Source organism: Symphalangus syndactylus, chromosome 13 (genome assembly GCF_028878055.3).
Source record: "Symphalangus syndactylus isolate Jambi chromosome 13, NHGRI_mSymSyn1-v2.1_pri, whole genome shotgun sequence".
In the NCBI taxonomy this organism is placed as follows: domain Eukaryota; kingdom Metazoa; phylum Chordata; class Mammalia; order Primates; family Hylobatidae; genus Symphalangus; species Symphalangus syndactylus.
The window spans coordinates 34,889,106-34,911,767 of NC_072435.2; the positions used below are offsets into that span (position 1 = coordinate 34,889,106).

The window sequence follows — 22,662 nt, forward strand, 5'->3', positions numbered from 1 at the left end:
GTCTTTCACTCTCGTCCAGGCTGGAGTGCAGTGGAGTGACCTCGGCTCACTGCAGGCTCTGCCTCCTGTCTTCACGCCATTCTCCTGCCTCGGCCTCCCGAGTAGCTGGGACTACGCGCGCCCGCCGCCACACCCAGCTGATTTTTTTGTATTTGTTTTTTCGTAGAGATGGGGTTTCGCTGTGTTAGCTAGGAAGGTCTCGATCTCCTGACCTCGTGATCCACCCGCCTCGGTCTCCGGAAGTGCTGGGATGACAGGCATCAGCCACCTCGCCCGGCCCAGAAATGGAGATTTTTGGGCAAACACATTAAAGCAAATAAACGCAAATAGACGAAAATCATTTTAACATTTTTATTTAACCCAAGAAATACAGATAGAATCAACAGCAATAGAATTTACATTGCAGTGATGAATAAGATACATGCTACAAGGCTTCATTATCTGATGCAAAATCTAGTATGTGTTTTACAGCAAACCTCAATTGGAAACTGAATGTCGATCACACAGGCTTGATGTGCGTGTCAATTTCATGAGAGTTACAATCTCGGGATAAGTCTCACATAGCCTAAGAGTCCAAACATACCTTCAAGTGTTCCAACAACTTATTCACTACTCATTCTTGGAACTGAATTTACAAACAAAAATCCCAGCCCATTCATTGCTGAATTGCATCCCATTGAAAGAATGGGTCACAGTTCCTGTTTCTAGTCACTGCTGAGTGACATTAAAGTGCCTTCCATGTTTTGGCGATGGTGAGGACAGGTGCTAGAAGCCTCTGCCCTCAACCTTGTCCACATGAGTTCTAATTTCTTTAGAACAACTATCTCAGGGTGGGAAAGATGGTTCCAAGAAGTGCCTATTGCATTGATTAGGAATCAATGAAACTCTTTCTCCCTGCGGGTTGTCCCATTTGGATTTCAACCGGCACTGTCAGAGCGTTCCACTTTCTCCACATGCTCTGCAGCGCTTGGGACGGTCAGGCATTGTCATGGTGGCTTCTCTAAGAGCTTCTCGGTTGTATTTCAAGGTGTATTTGACATACATTTCCCCGGGGAGGGATACTGAACACTTTCTGAAGTGTTTGTTTGCATCCTCTTTGAGGAAATGTCTGCTCAAGTCTCTTGCTGGGTTTTGAACAGAATCGTTTGTTTGTTCCATTGGAGTATTGACAAGTCTCCGTGTATTCTGGGTATGAGCAGTCCTTGCGTGTATAGATTTGCAAATATTTTGTGCCCCAATCTCAAGGTTGCTCTTTTATACAAATCAAGAGCATCTGAGGCAGAGCAAAGGTTCAGGTGAGAGGACGGAGCATTTCTCCACCTCTCCAGCTCGCGCAGCATCTCTCCTCCGAGGAGCAGAGACACCTGTGCAGGCAGACACCATGAAAACGCAGGCGTGCTTCATTCTGAACAGAGCATCTCTGATTGCCATCTGGTGCCTGAGGGTTCACGGCCCATCAGCCTGAGAAGAGACGTCTTCGGGCCTTGCACATTGGCCTCCATAGAACCTCGTGGCAGATTGTGGGCTCCGGACTGGGTGAGGGAGGTAGAGGTCTGAGGGCAGAGTTGGGCAGGGGCTCCAGGCCATGGAGATCCAAGTTGAATTCTTCAGGCAGAGCCTGTCTCCAGGGCCTAGGCTTGGGCATTTGGGACGAGCCCTGGGGCACAGCGGCTCTGTAGCAAGGTTTGAGGTAGAGGACACGCCGGGAAGAAGGGCCGATTCCATGCACAAGGTTTGACGGGGGTCCCATCACGGGCAGGAAGCCTTGGGGAGCCTCACTCTCTTTTACTGAAGGCGCCACGCACACATTCTCTGCTCTCTGGGCTCTCACAGATCCATTTTCAATGTCAATCTCCCAGACAGTCTCTGTGCTCGTGAACAGGAGCCAGCGGGCATGGGCAGGGTACAAGAGATCCTTCAAGGACATCAGGACTTGCTCAGGGACCACCAGGAGGAGCACACTGACGAGGCTGAGTCGCAGGGCTCCCTGTGGGTCCAGCAGCAAGACCTCCTCTCCCAGCCGCAGGTGCAGGAGCATTCCTGGTTCCAGGACCACGATGATCAGCTTCCTGTGGGGAAGCTGTGGGCCCTGGGGGAGAAAAGCCATGGGTCAGTCATTGTCCTCTGAGGGGGGGCTCAAACAGGGACAGACCAAGGCAGGAGAGCTGTCGGTAACTTCCCCAGGCATAAATTAAACCCTGCAGGGACACCCAGAATTTGCACTTTCATTGACGCCCCTTGGGAGGGTCATTTCCTGGAAGTCCCCTAGGGCCTGGAGCTCAGGCAGACCTGTCTCACCCGCGCCCACCTAGATGGAGCGACCTTACCTGGGGCAGCTCCAGGGGCTGCTGTGCAGGGTGGTGGGGACCTGGCTGTACTGGAGCTGGTTCTACACCTGTGGAGAGAGCAGAGTGTGCAGGTGAAAGCCCTTGTCATGCAGGATGCCCTTGAGGGTTAAAGGTGCCACCGTGAGAAAGACCAAATGCAGAAGAAGCCAGGTACAGGACACCCGCCCACGGAGCTGCAGGAGGAAGCTCCCGACACTCTGGACAGCACAGCTGCTCATCTCATGATGTGATGGGACACAGGCTTCCTAGCAGGAGACTCAGGATGAAAAAGAGAAGATGCCTCACCTGGCTGAGGACCCAGCTCCTCCACTTTCTGGCGTTTTGGGGCATTCGATTGCGTGCTGCTGGAGCTGTAGGACAGAGAGACACAGTCAGATTTCGGGCAGTTACCTGACGTCCAATTCCCCGAATCCCCACGAATTCACTCCACTTCCCTGCCTTTCATTCAAGGTCACGGACTCGTCATCCACTTCCTGTGAGACCTGCTCCCAATCTGTCCTAACTCCCAGCTGTTCTTGTTCTCACCCCATCTACCTGAGCTTCCCTGGGTGAAGAAAAGGCAGGGAAGGAGGGTCGGTGCCCGCAGGGAGCAGTTTACCCTTTCAGGAGCTCACGCAGGCGAGAGTTAGAAACCTCTCCTTGGGTGTGAGGACCTGGAGAAAGACGTTGAGATGCCGGAAATGTGGCACCTCTGTCTGTAGAGGTAACATAGGAACGGGGTCTTAGGATTCCAAGAAAAGCAAGAAGAGAGGAAGGAATTTGTCAGACATGATGGCACACGCCTATAATCCCAGCACTTTGGGAGGCCGAGGTAGGAGGATTGCTTGAGTCCAGGAGTTTGAGAGCAGCCTGGGCAACATGGTGAAACCTAGTCTCTACTAAAAATACAAAACATTAGTGGGGCACGGTGGTGCACGCCTGTGGTCTCACCTACTCAGGAGGCTCAGGCGGGAGGATGGCCTGAGACTCAGAGGTGGAGCCTGCAGTCAGCTAAAACCGCGCCACTGCACTCCAGTGTGGACCATCGGAGTGAGACGCTGTCTCAATAAAATAAATCAGTAAATAATACAAATATAAAAATTAAAAATTAAAAAAGGGGGAAACTGCTCTTTCTTTTTTTCCTCAGTAGATCATGAACTCCTGACATCAGGTCCTACAATCTCCCTTCTTGCAGACCACAGAGCCCATTCCCTGTGGAGCTGGTTGGGTGGATTGAAAGTGGGGCTGCCCTGAGATATGTGTGTGGTTGGGTTGTAGAAGCCTTCCCAGCACCTTGTGATGACTTAGGGGCAACTCACTTCCCTCTTGCCCCAAATTCAAAACACCCAATCTCATGGCAGGTTCATGCGTCTCCTTTCCCTTCCCCTCTCTCTCCAACACACACCCACACACCCCACAGGCAGGTCACCCTGCAGGTGTCCCCAGCACATAGCAAAGCTCACCCGCTCTCTCCCGCGTGTTCGCTCTTGGATTCCGTGCAGGAATCACTGGGGCTTCTTGGGCGCCGGGAACCTTTCATGGTGAAAACTTCCAGGGTTCTCCAAGTCAGCCAATGCCAGTGTTTGTCTGTGTCCTGCAAAGATTTCTTTTTGGTTTCTGGATCCTTTACTTAATTTGAGAGAGCGGTGTCAGCCCCAAAGCTGCTCCCGAAGACTTGCGCTGTGGAGCGACGGGGCCGTGGCCAGCCAGCGGCAGGTGCATCAGGCTCTGACAACTGAGCTCTTGGGGGAATCCTTTATACTGTCAACAGGGTGTGGAGCCAGGGGATTTGTCAGCAGGAACTGATGTGATTGGCTGTTCCCGGTATGACAATGGGAGGGGCCCTCAAGGAGGATTTAGCCATAGCTCAATCGATAGATGACCAATCAACAGAAGCTGCCTAATCCCATCAACAGGCGACCTGTTTCCTGCCCCCTCCCAACCTCTAGGTCTTGCCTAATAATGATAGACACTTGCTGTAATACCCAATTCATCTATCGCTCAAAGAGATTTTAATGTGTGCCTTTTATATTTTCATGCAATAAAAACATGTTAACTTTCACAGTGGCTGTCCTGGGGCATGTGATGTATATGAAATGAAGTGTCAAGGGAACAGAAGCGGAAGGAAATTCACAAGCATCTCCGAGCGACTCTCCTTGAATTCCTGCCATTTTTTCTAAATCAGCTGCCTTCTTTCTTCCTATCCAAGTAAGAAGGTGCTGTAGGAGTTCAATCTAAGAGCATTTGACAAATACTGCTGCGAATCTCACGATGACCCGAAGGAAACTTGGATTGGATTTCTGAATGTGCTAAGAAAGCGTGTGTGTGTGTGTGTGTGTGTGTGTGCGTTTAACCAGGATGAAGTGGCTGTTCCTGGGGTGCAGACCCTTCTTTGAATGGAGAAAGTCCATTGGTGTTAACTCATTGTGTTTTCGGTGGATATTTTCTCTTTCTATCTTTCCTTTTCTTCTTTCTTTCAGATATTTTCTCCTTCCTTCCTGCCTCCCACCCTCCCTCCATCACTTCCCTTCCTCCCTCCCTAAGTCCCTTCCCTCCCTGCCTCCCTCCGTCCCTCCCTCCGTCCCTCCGTCCCTTCCTGCCTCCCTCCCTCCATCCCTGCGTCTCTCCCTCGCTCCCTCCCTTTGTCCCTCCCTCCCTCCCTCCCTCTGTCCCTCCCTCCCTCCCTCCTTCCGCACTTCCTTTCTTCCTCCCTTCCCCTTCCCTGCTTCCTTACTTCCTTCCTTCCCTCCTCCCTCCCTTCCTTCCTTCCTTCCTTCCTTCCATCTGGGGTGTAAAAACAATTGGTGAATAGGAGAATTATGGAATAACTGCCTCAGACATTTATGCAGTTCTCATCTCATTCTGCACACACAGAAGACCGTCTTGGCCTCATCTCCTTGATTTTCAAAATGGACATTCTAAAATCCAGGAGACTGGATGTATCATTTCTAGGCCAAATCGTGAAAGAAAACGTGCAAGAGTTTCATGTGGTCTTCATCTCTGTGATCAGAATTGAGGAAGGCAGGAGTTTTAGATGGTGCATCACCAAGATCGTGGTGATTCCATTATCACTACCCTTGTAACCTGTGACCACCTGTAATCGTTATGAGATATCCAATCCGAGATAGGTGTTAATATTTACTGTATTAATATCTTGGGCTAGGAGTGATGGCTAATGCCTGTGATCCCAGTACTTTGGGAGGCAAAGGCAGGAGGCTGGCTTGAGCCCAAGGGCCCAGGAGGTAGAGACCAGCCAGGACAACGTAGCGAGTCCCCACCTCTACAAAAAATTTAAAAATCAGCCAAGTGTGGTGGTAAGTGCCTGTAGTCGCAGGTATTTCAGAAGGTGAAGTGGGAGGATCGCTTGAGCCTGGGATGTCAAGGCTGCAGAGAGCCGAGATCGTGCCACTCAACTTCAGCCTGGGCAACAGAGCAAGCCTGTGTCTCAAAAAGAAAAGGTTTTTTCCTTTAGGCTTAAATTTTAACCCTCAAACCTCCAATGTGAAGGTATTAGCAGGTGGGGCCATTGGGAGATGATGAGATTATGAAGGTGGAGCCCTCGTAGATGGGATTAGTGCCCTTCTGAAAGTGACAGAAGAGAGCTCGCCAGCACCTTCCATGAGAGGAGACAGGGAGGATATGACAGTCTCCAACCTGGAAGAGGGTCCTCACCAGACCCAGATAATGCTGGCACCCTCATCTTGGACTTCCAGCCTCCAGAACTGTGATAAACACATGTCCGTTCTTAAAAAGAAAATGTGTGGAAAGCAATGTTAATGTTCCCAATCGCTTTTAGTACATTCTTTCCTTAACTATATCTTAATACATAGTTGTGTTGAATGGCCTAGTTTGTAATGTTAGAATATTCATGTTAGTGAATTAATAAATACATCAGTAAAGAATACTGTCCAGGGTGGAATGGTCGTTCACCCCTGTAATCCCAGCACATTGGGAGGCCAAGGGGGCCAGTCATCTGAAGTCGGGAGTTCAAGATCAGCCTGACCAACATGGAGAAACCCTGACTCTACTAAAAATACAAATCAGCCTGTCATAGTGGCACGTGCCTTTAATCCCAGCTACTCGGGAGGCTGAGGCAGGAGAATCACTTGAACCTGGGAGGCAGAGGTTGTGGTGAGCTGAGATCGCGCCATTGCACTCCAGCCTGGGCAACAAAAGCTAAACTCTATCTCAAAAAATTAAAGAAAAAAAAAAAAAGAATGCTGTTTGTTGACCATTTGATCGGCTAGTGTTGGTGCTTCCTGGTGGGCCAGGAGAGCCCTGCCCCACCCCCCACCCATTCCAGTAGACATGGCATAAGAGTGATTCTCACTTTTTCTCTAGCCTCTTTATTTATTGGCTGAAATGATTTTTTTTTATGTGTCTTACTAATGTTTCCATAGTACAAAATGAATTGACTTTTACAGTGACTCTTTTGGGGATTGTTACCCAGAATTTGTTTGAACTCCTAAAAAATGGAAGTATGCCGAGCACAATGGCACATGCCTGTAATCCCAGCACTCTGGGAGGTCGAGGCGGGCGGATCACCAGATGTCAGGAGTTGAAGAGCAGCTTGACCAATGTGGTGAAACCCCAACTCTACTGAAAATATAAAAATTAGCCAAGTATGGTGGGGTGCACCTGTAGACCCAGCTACTTGGGAGGCTGAGACACGAGAATTGCTTGAACCTGGGAGGCGGAAGTTGTAGTGAGATGAGCTGAGATGGTCCCATTGCACTCCAGCCTGGATGACAGAGGGAGATTGTGTCTCAAAAAAAAAAAGGGGGCAGCATATGAGATGTTGTGAGAGAGTTTCTATTTGTGACTCCCCTATAATAGTCCAAAGAGACCACCTCTGGGGATCTATTCACAAAAGACTCCTTAGAAGTGCAAACTCATGCATTTGAGAAACGCTGGGGGAAATCTGAAGATGACCTGTGGTGGGGGTATAAATGGACTCGTAGATGTCTTTTGTGATTGTTTGAGTGTGTGTGTGTGTGTGTGTGTGTGTGTGTGTGTGTGCTGTTATCTGTGGAGTGGCGGATGCTCTTTTGCCTGGAGAAAGCTCCTCTCAATCCACTTACTGTGGGCTCTACCATCTGTGCCTTGTACCCAACAGAAATAAAACAATTTGCTGTAGAAATGGAGTTTTATTTCATTTTACTTTATTTATTATTATAATTATTTTTAGAGCGGGTCTCACTCTGTCACTCAGGATGGAGTGCAATGGCACGATCTCAGATCACTGCAACCTCTGCTTCCTGGACTGAAGGCATCCTCCCTCCTCAGCCTCTGGAGTGGGGAGATCCCACACCTGCCTAGTTTTTGCATTGTGTCTAGATATGGGGTTTCCTCATGTTGCCCAGGCTGGTTTCCATCTCCTGGGCTCTAGTGATCAGCGCCCCTCAGCCTCCCGATGTGCTGGGTTTACAAGTGGGAAGTACTGGGCGTGGGCAGAAATGGAGATTTAGTTTTCTTTTTTTTTGAGACAGGGTCTTTCACTCTCGTCCAGGCTGGAGTGCAGTGGAGTGACCTCGGCTCACTGCAGGCTCTGCCTCCTGTCTTCACGCCATTCTCCTGCCTCGGCCTCCCGAGTAGCTGGGACTACGCGCGCCCGCCGCCACACCCAGCTGATTTTTTTGTATTTGTTTTTTCGTAGAGATGGGGTTTCGCTGTGTTAGCTAGGAAGGTCTCGATCTCCTGACCTCGTGATCCACCCGCCTCGGTCTCCGGAAGTGCTGGGATGACAGGCATCAGCCACCTCGCCCGGCCCAGAAATGGAGATTTTTGGGCAAACACATTAAAGCAAATAAACGCAAATAGACGAAAATCATTTTAACATTTTTATTTAACCCAAGAAATACAGATAGAATCAACAGCAATAGAATTTACATTGCAGTGATGAATAAGATACATGCTACAAGGCTTCATTATCTGATGCAAAATCTAGTATGTGTTTTACAGCAAACCTCAATTGGAAACTGAATGTCGATCACACAGGCTTGATGTGCGTGTCAATTTCATGAGAGTTACAATCTCGGGATAAGTCTCACATAGCCTAAGAGTCCAAACATACCTTCAAGTGTTCCAACAACTTATTCACTACTCATTCTTAGAACTGAATTTACAAACAAAAATCCCAGCCCATTCATTGCTGAATTGCATCCCATTGAAAGAATGGGTCACAGTTCCTGTTTCTAGTCACTGCTGAGTGACATTAAAGTGCCTTCCATGTTTTGGCGATGGTGAGGACAGGTGCTAGAAGCCTCTGCCCTCAACCTTGTCCACATGAGTTCTAATTTCTTTAGAACAACTATCTCAGGGTGGGAAAGATGGTTCCAAGAAGTGCCTATTGCATTGATTAGGAATCAATGAAACTCTTTCTCCCTGCGGGTTGTCCCATTTGGATTTCAACCGGCACTGTCAGAGCGTTCCACTTTCTCCACATGCTCTGCAGCGCTTGGGACGGTCAGGCATTGTCATGGTGGCTTCTCTAAGAGCTTCTCGGTTGTATTTCAAGGTGTATTTGACATACATTTCCCCGGGGAGGGATACTGAACACTTTCTGAAGTGTTTGTTTGCATCCTCTTTGAGGAAATGTCTGCTCAAGTCTCTTGCTGGGTTTTGAACAGAATCGTTTGTTTGTTCCATTGGAGTATTGACAAGTCTCCGTGTATTCTGGGTATGAGCAGTCCTTGCGTGTATAGATTTGCAAATATTTTGTGCCCCAATCTCAAGGTTGCTCTTTTATACAAATCAAGAGCATCTGAGGCAGAGCAAAGGTTCAGGTGAGAGGACGGAGCATTTCTCCACCTCTCCAGCTCGCGCAGCATCTCTCCTCCGAGGAGCAGAGACACCTGTGCAGGCAGACACCATGAAAACGCAGGCGTGCTTCATTCTGAACAGAGCATCTCTGATTGCCATCTGGTGCCTGAGGGTTCACGGCCCATCAGCCTGAGAAGAGACGTCTTCGGGCCTTGCACATTGGCCTCCATAGAACCTCGTGGCAGATTGTGGGCTCCGGACTGGGTGAGGGAGGTAGAGGTCTGAGGGCAGAGTTGGGCAGGGGCTCCAGGCCATGGAGATCCAAGTTGAATTCTTCAGGCAGAGCCTGTCTCCAGGGCCTAGGCTTGGGCATTTGGGACGAGCCCTGGGGCACAGCGGCTCTGTAGCAAGGTTTGAGGTAGAGGACACGCCGGGAAGAAGGGCCGATTCCATGCACAAGGTTTGACGGGGGTCCCATCACGGGCAGGAAGCCTTGGGGAGCCTCACTCTCTTTTACTGAAGGCGCCACGCACACATTCTCTGCTCTCTGGGCTCTCACAGATCCATTTTCAATGTCAATCTCCCAGACAGTCTCTGTGCTCGTGAACAGGAGCCAGCGGGCATGGGCAGGGTACAAGAGATCCTTCAAGGACATCAGGACTTGCTCAGGGACCACCAGGAGGAGCACACTGACGAGGCTGAGTCGCAGGGCTCCCTGTGGGTCCAGCAGCAAGACCTCCTCTCCCAGCCGCAGGTGCAGGAGCATTCCTGGTTCCAGGACCACGATGATCAGCTTCCTGTGGGGAAGCTGTGGGCCCTGGGGGAGAAAAGCCATGGGTCAGTCATTGTCCTCTGAGGGGGGGCTCAAACAGGGACAGACCAAGGCAGGAGAGCTGTCGGTAACTTCCCCAGGCATAAATTAAACCCTGCAGGGACACCCAGAATTTGCACTTTCATTGACGCCCCTTGGGAGGGTCATTTCCTGGAAGTCCCCTAGGGCCTGGAGCTCAGGCAGACCTGTCTCACCCGCGCCCACCTAGATGGAGCGACCTTACCTGGGGCAGCTCCAGGGGCTGCTGTGCAGGGTGGTGGGGACCTGGCTGTACTGGAGCTGGTTCTACACCTGTGGAGAGAGCAGAGTGTGCAGGTGAAAGCCCTTGTCATGCAGGATGCCCTTGAGGGTTAAAGGTGCCACCGTGAGAAAGACCAAATGCAGAAGAAGCCAGGTACAGGACACCCGCCCACGGAGCTGCAGGAGGAAGCTCCCGACACTCTGGACAGCACAGCTGCTCATCTCATGATGTGATGGGACACAGGCTTCCTAGCAGGAGACTCAGGATGAAAAAGAGAAGATGCCTCACCTGGCTGAGGACCCAGCTCCTCCACTTTCTGGCGTTTTGGGGCATTCGATTGCGTGCTGCTGGAGCTGTAGGACAGAGAGACACAGTCAGATTTCGGGCAGTTACCTGACGTCCAATTCCCCGAATCCCCACGAATTCACTCCACTTCCCTGCCTTTCATTCAAGGTCACGGACTCGTCATCCACTTCCTGTGAGACCTGCTCCCAATCTGTCCTAACTCCCAGCTGTTCTTGTTCTCACCCCATCTACCTGAGCTTCCCTGGGTGAAGAAAAGGCAGGGAAGGAGGGTCGGTGCCCGCAGGGAGCAGTTTACCCTTTCAGGAGCTCACGCAGGCGAGAGTTAGAAACCTCTCCTTGGGTGTGAGGACCTGGAGAAAGACGTTGAGATGCCGGAAATGTGGCACCTCTGTCTGTAGAGGTAACATAGGAACGGGGTCTTAGGATTCCAAGAAAAGCAAGAAGAGAGGAAGGAATTTGTCAGACATGATGGCACACGCCTATAATCCCAGCACTTTGGGAGGCCGAGGTAGGAGGATTGCTTGAGTCCAGGAGTTTGAGAGCAGCCTGGGCAACATGGTGAAACCTAGTCTCTACTAAAAATACAAAACATTAGTGGGGCACGGTGGTGCACGCCTGTGGTCTCACCTACTCAGGAGGCTCAGGCGGGAGGATGGCCTGAGACTCAGAGGTGGAGCCTGCAGTCAGCTAAAACCGCGCCACTGCACTCCAGTGTGGACCATCGGAGTGAGACGCTGTCTCAATAAAATAAATCAGTAAATAATACAAATATAAAAATTAAAAATTAAAAAAGGGGGAAACTGCTCTTTCTTTTTTTCCTCAGTAGATCATGAACTCCTGACATCAGGTCCTACAATCTCCCTTCTTGCAGACCACAGAGCCCATTCCCTGTGGAGCTGGTTGGGTGGATTGAAAGTGGGGCTGCCCTGAGATATGTGTGTGGTTGGGTTGTAGAAGCCTTCCCAGCACCTTGTGATGACTTAGGGGCAACTCACTTCCCTCTTGCCCCAAATTCAAAACACCCAATCTCATGGCAGGTTCATGCGTCTCCTTTCCCTTCCCCTCTCTCTCCAACACACACCCACACACCCCACAGGCAGGTCACCCTGCAGGTGTCCCCAGCACATAGCAAAGCTCACCCGCTCTCTCCCGCGTGTTCGCTCTTGGATTCCGTGCAGGAATCACTGGGGCTTCTTGGGCGCCGGGAACCTTTCATGGTGAAAACTTCCAGGGTTCTCCAAGTCAGCCAATGCCAGTGTTTGTCTGTGTCCTGCAAAGATTTCTTTTTGGTTTCTGGATCCTTTACTTAATTTGAGAGAGCGGTGTCAGCCCCAAAGCTGCTCCCGAAGACTTGCGCTGTGGAGCGACGGGGCCGTGGCCAGCCAGCGGCAGGTGCATCAGGCTCTGACAACTGAGCTCTTGGGGGAATCCTTTATACTGTCAACAGGGTGTGGAGCCAGGGGATTTGTCAGCAGGAACTGATGTGATTGGCTGTTCCCGGTATGACAATGGGAGGGGCCCTCAAGGAGGATTTAGCCATAGCTCAATCGATAGATGACCAATCAACAGAAGCTGCCTAATCCCATCAACAGGCGACCTGTTTCCTGCCCCCTCCCAACCTCTAGGTCTTGCCTAATAATGATAGACACTTGCTGTAATACCCAATTCATCTATCGCTCAAAGAGATTTTAATGTGTGCCTTTTATATTTTCATGCAATAAAAACATGTTAACTTTCACAGTGGCTGTCCTGGGGCATGTGATGTATATGAAATGAAGTGTCAAGGGAACAGAAGCGGAAGGAAATTCACAAGCATCTCCGAGCGACTCTCCTTGAATTCCTGCCATTTTTTCTAAATCAGCTGCCTTCTTTCTTCCTATCCAAGTAAGAAGGTGCTGTAGGAGTTCAATCTAAGAGCATTTGACAAATACTGCTAAGAATCTCACGATGACCCGAAGGAAACTTGGATTGGATTTCTGAATGTGCTAAGAAAGCGTGTGTGTGTGTGTGTGTGTGTGTGTTTAACCAGGATGAAGTGGCTGTTCCTGGGGTGCAGACCCTTCTTTGAATGGAGAAAGTCCATTGGTGTTAACTCATTGTGTTTTCGGTGGATATTTTCTCTTTCTATCTTTCCTTTTCTTCTTTCTTTCAGATATTTTCTCCTTCCTTCCTGCCTCCCACCCTCCCTCCATCACTTCCCTTCCTCCCTCCCTAAGTCCCTTCCCTCCCTGCCTCCCTCCGTCCCTCCCTCCGTCCCTCCGTCCCTTCCTGCCTCCCTCCCTCCATCCCTGCGTCTCTCCCTCGCTCCCTCCCTTTGTCCCTCCCTCCCTCCCTCCCTCTGTCCCTCCCTCCCTCCCTCCTTCCGCACTTCCTTTCTTCCTCCCTTCCCCTTCCCTGCTTCCTTACTTCCTTCCTTCCCTCCTCCCTCCCTTCCTTCCTTCCTTCCTTCCTTCCATCTGGGGTGTAAAAACAATTGGTGAATAGGAGAATTATGGAATAACTGCCTCAGACATTTATGCAGTTCTCATCTCATTCTGCACACACAGAAGACCGTCTTGGCCTCATCTCCTTGATTTTCAAAATGGACATTCTAAAATCCAGGAGACTGGATGTATCATTTCTAGGCCAAATCGTGAAAGAAAACGTGCAAGAGTTTCATGTGGTCTTCATCTCTGTGATCAGAATTGAGGAAGGCAGGAGTTTTAGATGGTGCATCACCAAGATCGTGGTGATTCCATTATCACTACCCTTGTAACCTGTGACCACCTGTAATCGTTATGAGATATCCAATCCGAGATAGGTGTTAATATTTACTGTATTAATATCTTGGGCTAGGAGTGATGGCTAATGCCTGTGATCCCAGTACTTTGGGAGGCAAAGGCAGGAGGCTGGCTTGAGCCCAAGGGCCCAGGAGGTAGAGACCAGCCAGGACAACGTAGCGAGTCCCCACCTCTACAAAAAATTTAAAAATCAGCCAAGTGTGGTGGTAAGTGCCTGTAGTCGCAGGTATTTCAGAAGGTGAAGTGGGAGGATCGCTTGAGCCTGGGATGTCAAGGCTGCAGAGAGCCGAGATCGTGCCACTCAACTTCAGCCTGGGCAACAGAGCAAGCCTGTGTCTCAAAAAGAAAAGGTTTTTTCCTTTAGGCTTAAATTTTAACCCTCAAACCTCCAATGTGAAGGTATTAGCAGGTGGGGCCATTGGGAGATGATGAGATTATGAAGGTGGAGCCCTCGTAGATGGGATTAGTGCCCTTCTGAAAGTGACAGAAGAGAGCTCGCCAGCACCTTCCATGAGAGGAGACAGGGAGGATATGACAGTCTCCAACCTGGAAGAGGGTCCTCACCAGACCCAGATAATGCTGGCACCCTCATCTTGGACTTCCAGCCTCCAGAACTGTGATAAACACATGTCCGTTCTTAAAAAGAAAATGTGTGGAAAGCAATGTTAATGTTCCCAATCGCTTTTAGTACATTCTTTCCTTAACTATATCTTAATACATAGTTGTGTTGAATGGCCTAGTTTGTAATGTTAGAATATTCATGTTAGTGAATTAATAAATACATCAGTAAAGAATACTGTCCAGGGTGGAATGGTCGTTCACCCCTGTAATCCCAGCACATTGGGAGGCCAAGGGGGCCAGTCATCTGAAGTCGGGAGTTCAAGATCAGCCTGACCAACATGGAGAAACCCTGACTCTACTAAAAATACAAATCAGCCTGTCATAGTGGCACGTGCCTTTAATCCCAGCTACTCGGGAGGCTGAGGCAGGAGAATCACTTGAACCTGGGAGGCAGAGGTTGTGGTGAGCTGAGATCGCGCCATTGCACTCCAGCCTGGGCAACAAAAGCTAAACTCTATCTCAAAAAATTAAAGAAAAAAAAAAAAGAATGCTGTTTGTTGACCATTTGATCGGCTAGTGTTGGTGCTTCCTGGTGGGCCAGGAGAGCCCTGCCCCACCCCCCACCCATTCCAGTAGACATGGCATAAGAGTGATTCTCACTTTTTCTCTAGCCTCTTTATTTATTGGCTGAAATGATTTTTTTTTATGTGTCTTACTAATGTTTCCATAGTACAAAATGAATTGACTTTTACAGTGACTCTTTTGGGGATTGTTACCCAGAATTTGTTTGAACTCCTAAAAAATGGAAGTATGCCGAGCACAATGGCACATGCCTGTAATCCCAGCACTCTGGGAGGTCGAGGCGGGCGGATCACCAGATGTCAGGAGTTGAAGAGCAGCTTGACCAATGTGGTGAAACCCCAACTCTACTGAAAATATAAAAATTAGCCAAGTATGGTGGGGTGCACCTGTAGACCCAGCTACTTGGGAGGCTGAGACACGAGAATTGCTTGAACCTGGGAGGCGGAAGTTGTAGTGAGATGAGCTGAGATGGTCCCATTGCACTCCAGCCTGGATGACAGAGGGAGATTGTGTCTCAAAAAAAAAAAGGGGGCAGCATATGAGATGTTGTGAGAGAGTTTCTATTTGTGACTCCCCTATAATAGTCCAAAGAGACCACCTCTGGGGATCTATTCACAAAAGACTCCTTAGAAGTGCAAACTCATGCATTTGAGAAACGCTGGGGGAAATCTGAAGATGACCTGTGGTGGGGGTATAAATGGACTCGTAGATGTCTTTTGTGATTGTTTGAGTGTGTGTGTGTGTGTGTGTGTGTGTGTGTGTGTGCTGTTATCTGTGGAGTGGCGGATGCTCTTTTGCCTGGAGAAAGCTCCTCTCAATCCACTTACTGTGGGCTCTACCATCTGTGCCTTGTACCCAACAGAAATAAAACAATTTGCTGTAGAAATGGAGTTTTATTTCATTTTACTTTATTTATTATTATAATTATTTTTAGAGCGGGTCTCACTCTGTCACTCAGGATGGAGTGCAATGGCACGATCTCAGATCACTGCAACCTCTGCTTCCTGGACTGAAGGCATCCTCCCTCCTCAGCCTCTGGAGTGGGGAGATCCCACACCTGCCTAGTTTTTGCATTGTGTCTAGATATGGGGTTTCCTCATGTTGCCCAGGCTGGTTTCCATCTCCTGGGCTCTAGTGATCAGCGCCCCTCAGCCTCCCGATGTGCTGGGTTTACAAGTGGGAAGTACTGGGCGTGGGCAGAAATGGAGATTTAGTTTTCTTTTTTTTTGAGACAGGGTCTTTCACTCTCGTCCAGGCTGGAGTGCAGTGGAGTGACCTCGGCTCACTGCAGGCTCTGCCTCCTGTCTTCACGCCATTCTCCTGCCTCGGCCTCCCGAGTAGCTGGGACTACGCGCGCCCGCCGCCACACCCAGCTGATTTTTTTGTATTTGTTTTTTCGTAGAGATGGGGTTTCGCTGTGTTAGCTAGGAAGGTCTCGATCTCCTGACCTCGTGATCCACCCGCCTCGGTCTCCGGAAGTGCTGGGATGACAGGCATCAGCCACCTCGCCCGGCCCAGAAATGGAGATTTTTGGGCAAACACATTAAAGCAAATAAACGCAAATAGACGAAAATCATTTTAACATTTTTATTTAACCCAAGAAATACAGATAGAATCAACAGCAATAGAATTTACATTGCAGTGATGAATAAGATACATGCTACAAGGCTTCATTATCTGATGCAAAATCTAGTATGTGTTTTACAGCAAACCTCAATTGGAAACTGAATGTCGATCACACAGGCTTGATGTGCGTGTCAATTTCATGAGAGTTACAATCTCGGGATAAGTCTCACATAGCCTAAGAGTCCAAACATACCTTCAAGTGTTCCAACAACTTATTCACTACTCATTCTTGGAACTGAATTTACAAACAAAAATCCCAGCCCATTCATTGCTGAATTGCATCCCATTGAAAGAATGGGTCACAGTTCCTGTTTCTAGTCACTGCTGAGTGACATTAAAGTGCCTTCCATGTTTTGGCGATGGTGAGGACAGGTGCTAGAAGCCTCTGCCCTCAACCTTGTCCACATGAGTTCTAATTTCTTTAGAACAACTATCTCAGGGTGGGAAAGATGGTTCCAAGAAGTGCCTATTGCATTGATTAGGAATCAATGAAACTCTTTCTCCCTGCGGGTTGTCCCATTTGGATTTCAACCGGCACTGTCAGAGCGTTCCACTTTCTCCACATGCTCTGCAGCGCTTGGGACGGTCAGGCATTGTCATGGTGGCTTCTCTAAGAGCTTCTCGGTTGTATTTCAAGGTGTATTTGACATACATTTCCCCGGGGAGGGATACTGAACACTTTCTGAAGTGTTTGTTTGCATCCTCTTTGAGGAAATGTCTGCTCAAGTCTCTTGCTGGGTTTTGAACAGAATCGTTTGTTTGTTCCATTGGAGTATTGACAAGTCTCCGTGTATTCTGGGTATGAGCAGTCCTTGCGTGTATAGATTTGCAAATATTTTGTGCCCCAATCTCAAGGTTGCTCTTTTATACAAATCAAGAGCATCTGAGGCAGAGCAAAGGTTCAGGTGAGAGGACGGAGCATTTCTCCACCTCTCCAGCTCGCGCAGCATCTCTCCTCCGAGGAGCAGAGACACCTGTGCAGGCAGACACCATGAAAACGCAGGCGTGCTTCATTCTGAACAGAGCATCTCTGATTGCCATCTGGTGCCTGAGGGTTCACGGCCCATCAGCCTGAGAAGAGACGTCTTCGGGCCTTGCACATTGGCCTCCATAGAACCTCGTGGCAGATTGTGGGCTCCGGACTGGGTGAGGGAGGTAGAGGTCTGAGGGCAGAGTTGGGCAGGGGCTCCAGGCCATGGAGATCCAAGTTGAATTCTTCAGGCAGAGCCTGTCTCCAGGGCCTAGGCTTGGGCATTTGGGACGAGCCCTGGGGCACAGCGGCTCTGTAGCAAGGTTTGAGGTAGAGGACACGCCGGGAAGAAGGGCCGATTCCATGCACAAGGTTTGACGGGGGTCCCATCACGGGCAGGAAGCCTTGGGGAGCCTCACTCTCTTTTACTGAAGGCGCCACGCACACATTCTCTGCTCTCTGGGCTCTCACAGATCCATTTTCAATGTCAATCTCCCAGACAGTCTCTGTGCTCGTGAACAGGAGCCAGCGGGCATGGGCAGGGTACAAGAGATCCTTCAAGGACATCAGGACTTGCTCAGGGACCACCAGGAGGAGCACACTGACGAGGCTGAGTCGCAGGGCTCCCTGTGGGTCCAGCAGCAAGACCTCCTCTCCCAGCCGCAGGTGCAGGAGCATTCCTGGTTCCAGGACCACGATGATCAGCTTCCTGTGGGGAAGCTGTGGGCCCTGGGGGAGAAAAGCCATGGGTCAGTCATTGTCCTCTGAGGGGGGGCTCAAACAGGGACAGACCAAGGCAGGAGAGCTGTCGGTAACTTCCCCAGGCATAAATTAAACCCTGCAGGGACACCCAGAATTTGCACTTTCATTGACGCCCCTTGGGAGGGTCATTTCCTGGAAGTCCCCTAGGGCCTGGAGCTCAGGCAGACCTGTCTCACCCGCGCCCACCTAGATGGAGCGACCTTACCTGGGGCAGCTCCAGGGGCTGCTGTGCAGGGTGGTGGGGACCTGGCTGTACTGGAGCTGGTTCTACACCTGTGGAGAGAGCAGAGTGTGCAGGTGAAAGCCCTTGTCATGCAGGATGCCCTTGAGGGTTAAAGGTGCCACCGTGAGAAAGACCAAATGCAGAAGAAGCCAGGTACAGGACACCCGCCCACGGAGCTGCAGGAGGAAGCTCCCGACACTCTGGACAGCACAGCTGCTCATCTCATGATGTGATGGGACACAGGCTTCCTAGCAGGAGACTCAGGATGAAAAAGAGAAGATGCCTCACCTGGCTGAGGACCCAGCTCCTCCACTTTCTGGCGTTTTGGGGCATTCGATTGCGTGCTGCTGGAGCTGTAGGACAGAGAGACACAGTCAGATTTCGGGCAGTTACCTGACGTCCAATTCCCCGAATCCCCACGAATTCACTCCACTTCCCTGCCTTTCATTCAAGGTCACGGACTCGTCATCCACTTCCTGTGAGACCTGCTCCCAATCTGTCCTAACTCCCAGCTGTTCTTGTTCTCACCCCATCTACCTGAGCTTCCCTGGGTGAAGAAAAGGCAGGGAAGGAGGGTCGGTGCCCGCAGGGAGCAGTTTACCCTTTCAGGAGCTCACGCAGGCGAGAGTTAGAAACCTCTCCTTGGGTGTGAGGACCTGGAGAAAGACGTTGAGATGCCGGAAATGTGGCACCTCTGTCTGTAGAGGTAACATAGGAACGGGGTCTTAGGATTCCAAGAAAAGCAAGAAGAGAGGAAGGAATTTGTCAGACATGATGGCACACGCCTATAATCCCAGCACTTTGGGAGGCCGAGGTAGGAGGATTGCTTGAGTCCAGGAGTTTGAGAGCAGCCTGGGCAACATGGTGAAACCTAGTCTCTACTAAAAATACAAAACATTAGTGGGGCACGGTGGTGCACGCCTGTGGTCTCACCTACTCAGGAGGCTCAGGCGGGAGGATGGCCTGAGACTCAGAGGTGGAGCCTGCAGTCAGCTAAAACCGCGCCACTGCACTCCAGTGTGGACCATCGGAGTGAGACGCTGTCTCAATAAAATAAATCAGTAAATAATACAAATATAAAAATTAAAAATTAAAAAAGGGGGAAACTGCTCTTTCTTTTTTTCCTCAGTAGATCATGAACTCCTGACATCAGGTCCTACAATCTCCCTTCTTGCAGACCACAGAGCCCATTCCCTGTGGAGCTGGTTGGGTGGATTGAAAGTGGGGCTGCCCTGAGATATGTGTGTGGTTGGGTTGTAGAAGCCTTCCCAGCACCTTGTGATGACTTAGGGGCAACTCACTTCCCTCTTGCCCCAAATTCAAAACACCCAATCTCATGGCAGGTTCATGCGTCTCCTTTCCCTTCCCCTCTCTCTCCAACACACACCCACACACCCCACAGGCAGGTCACCCTGCAGGTGTCCCCAGCACATAGCAAAGCTCACCCGCTCTCTCCCGCGTGTTCGCTCTTGGATTCCGTGCAGGAATCACTGGGGCTTCTTGGGCGCCGGGAACCTTTCATGGTGAAAACTTCCAGGGTTCTCCAAGTCAGCCAATGCCAGTGTTTGTCTGTGTCCTGCAAAGATTTCTTTTTGGTTTCTGGATCCTTTACTTAATTTGAGAGAGCGGTGTCAGCCCCAAAGCTGCTCCCGAAGACTTGCGCTGTGGAGCGACGGGGCCGTGGCCAGCCAGCGGCAGGTGCATCAGGCTCTGACAACTGAGCTCTTGGGGGAATCCTTTATACTGTCAACAGGGTGTGGAGCCAGGGGATTTGTCAGCAGGAACTGATGTGATTGGCTGTTCCCGGTATGACAATGGGAGGGGCCCTCAAGGAGGATTTAGCCATAGCTCAATCGATAGATGACCAATCAACAGAAGCTGCCTAATCCCATCAACAGGCGACCTGTTTCCTGCCCCCTCCCAACCTCTAGGTCTTGCCTAATAATGATAGACACTTGCTGTAATACCCAATTCATCTATCGCTCAAAGAGATTTTAATGTGTGCCTTTTATATTTTCATGCAATAAAAACATGTTAACTTTCACAGTGGCTGTCCTGGGGCATGTGATGTATATGAAATGAAGTGTCAAGGGAACAGAAGCGGAAGGAAATTCACAAGCATCTCCGAGCGACTCTCCTTGAATTCCTGCCATTTTTTCTAAATCAGCTGCCTTCTTTCTTCCTATCCAAGTAAGAAGGTGCTGTAGGAGTTCAATCTAAGAGCATTTGACAAATACTGCTGCGAATCTCACGATGACCCGAAGGAAACTTGGATTGGATTTCTGAATGTGCTAAGAAAGCGTGTGTGTGTGTGTGTGTGTGTGTGTGCGTTTAACCAGGATGAAGTGGCTGTTCCTGGGGTGCAGACCCTTCTTTGAATGGAGAAAGTCCATTGGTGTTAACTCATTGTGTTTTCGGTGGATATTTTCTCTTTCTATCTTTCCTTTTCTTCTTTCTTTCAGATATTTTCTCCTTCCTTCCTGCCTCCCACCCTCCCTCCATCACTTCCCTTCCTCCCTCCCTAAGTCCCTTCCCTCCCTGCCTCCCTCCGTCCCTCCCTCCGTCCCTCCGTCCCTTCCTGCCTCCCTCCCTCCATCCCTGCGTCTCTCCCTCGCTCCCTCCCTTTGTCCCTCCCTCCCTCCCTCCCTCTGTCCCTCCCTCCCTCCCTCCTTCCGCACTTCCTTTCTTCCTCCCTTCCCCTTCCCTGCTTCCTTACTTCCTTCCTTCCCTCCTCCCTCCCTTCCTTCCTTCCTTCCTTCCTTCCATCTGGGGTGTAAAAACAATTGGTGAATAGGAGAATTATGGAATAACTGCCTCAGACATTTATGCAGTTCTCATCTCATTCTGCACACACAGAAGACCGTCTTGGCCTCATCTCCTTGATTTTCAAAATGGACATTCTAAAATCCAGGAGACTGGATGTATCATTTCTAGGCCAAATCGTGAAAGAAAACGTGCAAGAGTTTCATGTGGTCTTCATCTCTGTGATCAGAATTGAGGAAGGCAGGAGTTTTAGATGGTGCATCACCAAGATCGTGGTGATTCCATTATCACTACCCTTGTAACCTGTGACCACCTGTAATCGTTATGAGATATCCAATCCGAGATAGGTGTTAATATTTACTGTATTAATATCTTGGGCTAGGAGTGATGGCTAATGCCTGTGATCCCAGTACTTTGGGAGGCAAAGGCAGGAGGCTGGCTTGAGCCCAAGGGCCCAGGAGGTAGAGACCAGCCAGGACAACGTAGCGAGTCCCCACCTCTACAAAAAATTTAAAAATCAGCCAAGTGTGGTGGTAAGTGCCTGTAGTCGCAGGTATTTCAGAAGGTGAAGTGGGAGGATCGCTTGAGCCTGGGATGTCAAGGCTGCAGAGAGCCGAGATCGTGCCACTCAACTTCAGCCTGGGCAACAGAGCAAGCCCGTGTCTCAAAAAGAAAAGGTTTTTTCCTTTAGGCTTAAATTTTAACCCTCAAACCTCCAATGTGAAGGTATTAGCAGGTGGGGCCATTGGGAGATGATGAGATTATGAAGGTGGAGCCCTCGTAGATGGGATTAGTGCCCTTCTGAAAGTGACAGAAGAGAGCTCGCCAGCACCTTCCATGAGAGGAGACAGGGAGGATATGACAGTCTCCAACCTGGAAGAGGGTCCTCACCAGACCCAGATAATGCTGGCACCCTCATCTTGGACTTCCAGCCTCCAGAACTGTGATAAACACATGTCCGTTCTTAAAAAGAAAATGTGTGGAAAGCAATGTTAATGTTCCCAATCGCTTTTAGTACATTCTTTCCTTAACTATATCTTAATACATAGTTGTGTTGAATGGCCTAGTTTGTAATGTTAGAATATTCATGTTAGTGAATTAATAAATACATCAGTAAAGAATACTGTCCAGGGTGGAATGGTCGTTCACCCCTGTAATCCCAGCACATTGGGAGGCCAAGGGGGCCAGTCATCTGAAGTCGGGAGTTCAAGATCAGCCTGACCAACATGGAGAAACCCTGACTCTACTAAAAATACAAATCAGCCTGTCATAGTGGCACGTGCCTTTAATCCCAGCTACTCGGGAGGCTGAGGCAGGAGAATCACTTGAACCTGGGAGGCAGAGGTTGTGGTGAGCTGAGATCGCGCCATTGCACTCCAGCCTGGGCAACAAAAGCTAAACTCTATCTCAAAAAATTAAAGAAAAAAAAAAAAAGAATGCTGTTTGTTGACCATTTGATCGGCTAGTGTTGGTGCTTCCTGGTGGGCCAGGAGAGCCCTGCCCCACCCCCCACCCATTCCAGTAGACATGGCATAAGAGTGATTCTCACTTTTTCTCTAGCCTCTTTATTTATTGGCTGAAATGATTTTTTTTTATGTGTCTTACTAATGTTTCCATAGTACAAAATGAATTGACTTTTACAGTGACTCTTTTGGGGATTGTTACCCAGAATTTGTTTGAACTCCTAAAAAATGGAAGTATGCCGAGCACAATGGCACATGCCTGTAATCCCAGCACTCTGGGAGGTCGAGGCGGGCGGATCACCAGATGTCAGGAGTTGAAGAGCAGCTTGACCAATGTGGTGAAACCCCAACTCTACTGAAAATATAAAAATTAGCCAAGTATGGTGGGGTGCACCTGTAGACCCAGCTACTTGGGAGGCTGAGACACGAGAATTGCTTGAACCTGGGAGGCGGAAGTTGTAGTG

General features: G+C 49.6%; 3 protein-coding genes across 4 annotated transcripts; all 3 read right to left on the bottom strand.

The window, feature by feature from the left end:
- Nucleotides 1-337: 337 nt before the first annotated feature.
- On the bottom strand, nucleotides 338-4,060 carry LOC134732119 (proline-rich protein 23D1-like). The gene is made up of 4 exons (XM_063614858.1): nucleotides 3,791-4,060; nucleotides 2,634-2,698; nucleotides 2,328-2,395; nucleotides 338-2,089 (listed from the first exon to the last, which is right to left on the bottom strand). The coding sequence occupies exons 1-4, from the start codon at nucleotides 3,865-3,867 to the stop codon at nucleotides 1,457-1,459; spliced, it is 843 nt and encodes a 280-aa protein (XP_063470928.1). The 5' UTR covers nucleotides 3,868-4,060; the 3' UTR covers nucleotides 338-1,456.
- Nucleotides 4,061-8,154: 4,094 nt separating this feature from the next.
- LOC134732120 (proline-rich protein 23D1-like) lies at nucleotides 8,155-11,877 on the bottom strand. Of its 2 annotated transcripts, XM_063614860.1 has the most exons (3): nucleotides 11,608-11,874; nucleotides 10,145-10,515; nucleotides 8,155-9,906 (listed from the first exon to the last, which is right to left on the bottom strand). In XM_063614860.1, exon 3 carries the CDS (start codon nucleotides 9,853-9,855, stop codon nucleotides 9,274-9,276), a length of 582 nt encoding a protein of 193 aa, XP_063470930.1. In that variant the 5' UTR covers nucleotides 9,856-9,906; nucleotides 10,145-10,515; nucleotides 11,608-11,874; the 3' UTR covers nucleotides 8,155-9,273. The 2 variants fall into 2 exon arrangements, with proteins under 2 accessions (XP_063470930.1, XP_063470929.1); XM_063614859.1 differs by having other exon boundaries at nucleotides 8,155-10,515; nucleotides 11,608-11,877.
- A 4,087-nt stretch (nucleotides 11,878-15,964) lies between these two features.
- LOC134732121 (proline-rich protein 23D1-like) lies at nucleotides 15,965-19,687 on the bottom strand. Its single transcript, XM_063614861.1, has 4 exons — nucleotides 19,418-19,687; nucleotides 18,261-18,325; nucleotides 17,955-18,022; nucleotides 15,965-17,716 (listed from the first exon to the last, which is right to left on the bottom strand). Exons 1-4 carry the CDS (start codon nucleotides 19,492-19,494, stop codon nucleotides 17,084-17,086), a joined length of 843 nt encoding a protein of 280 aa, XP_063470931.1. The 5' UTR covers nucleotides 19,495-19,687; the 3' UTR covers nucleotides 15,965-17,083.
- Between the last annotated feature and the right edge of the window lie 2,975 nt (nucleotides 19,688-22,662).

Excerpts from the sequence above, each read along its gene's own strand:
- LOC134732119 (XM_063614858.1), bottom strand. The coding sequence starts at position 3,867 with ATGAAAGGTTCCCGGCGCCCAAGAAGCCCCAGTGATTCCTGCACGGAA. Across the intron at positions 2,699-3,790 it reads GAACACGCGGGAGAGAGCGG|CTCCAGCAGCACGCAATCGA; the intron begins GTGAGCTTTGCT and ends TCTGTCCTACAG. Across the intron at positions 2,090-2,327 it reads AGCCCCTGGAGCTGCCCCAG|GGCCCACAGCTTCCCCACAG; the intron begins GTAAGGTCGCTC and ends TTTCTCCCCCAG.
- LOC134732120 (XM_063614859.1), bottom strand. The coding sequence starts at position 9,924 with ATGGCTTTTCTCCCCCAGGGCCCACAGCTTCCCCACAGGAAGCTGATC.
- LOC134732121 (XM_063614861.1), bottom strand. The coding sequence starts at position 19,494 with ATGAAAGGTTCCCGGCGCCCAAGAAGCCCCAGTGATTCCTGCACGGAA. Across the intron at positions 18,326-19,417 it reads GAACACGCGGGAGAGAGCGG|CTCCAGCAGCACGCAATCGA; the intron begins GTGAGCTTTGCT and ends TCTGTCCTACAG. Across the intron at positions 18,023-18,260 it reads GGAGCTGGGTCCTCAGCCAG|GTGTAGAACCAGCTCCAGTA; the intron begins GTGAGGCATCTT and ends CTCTCTCCACAG.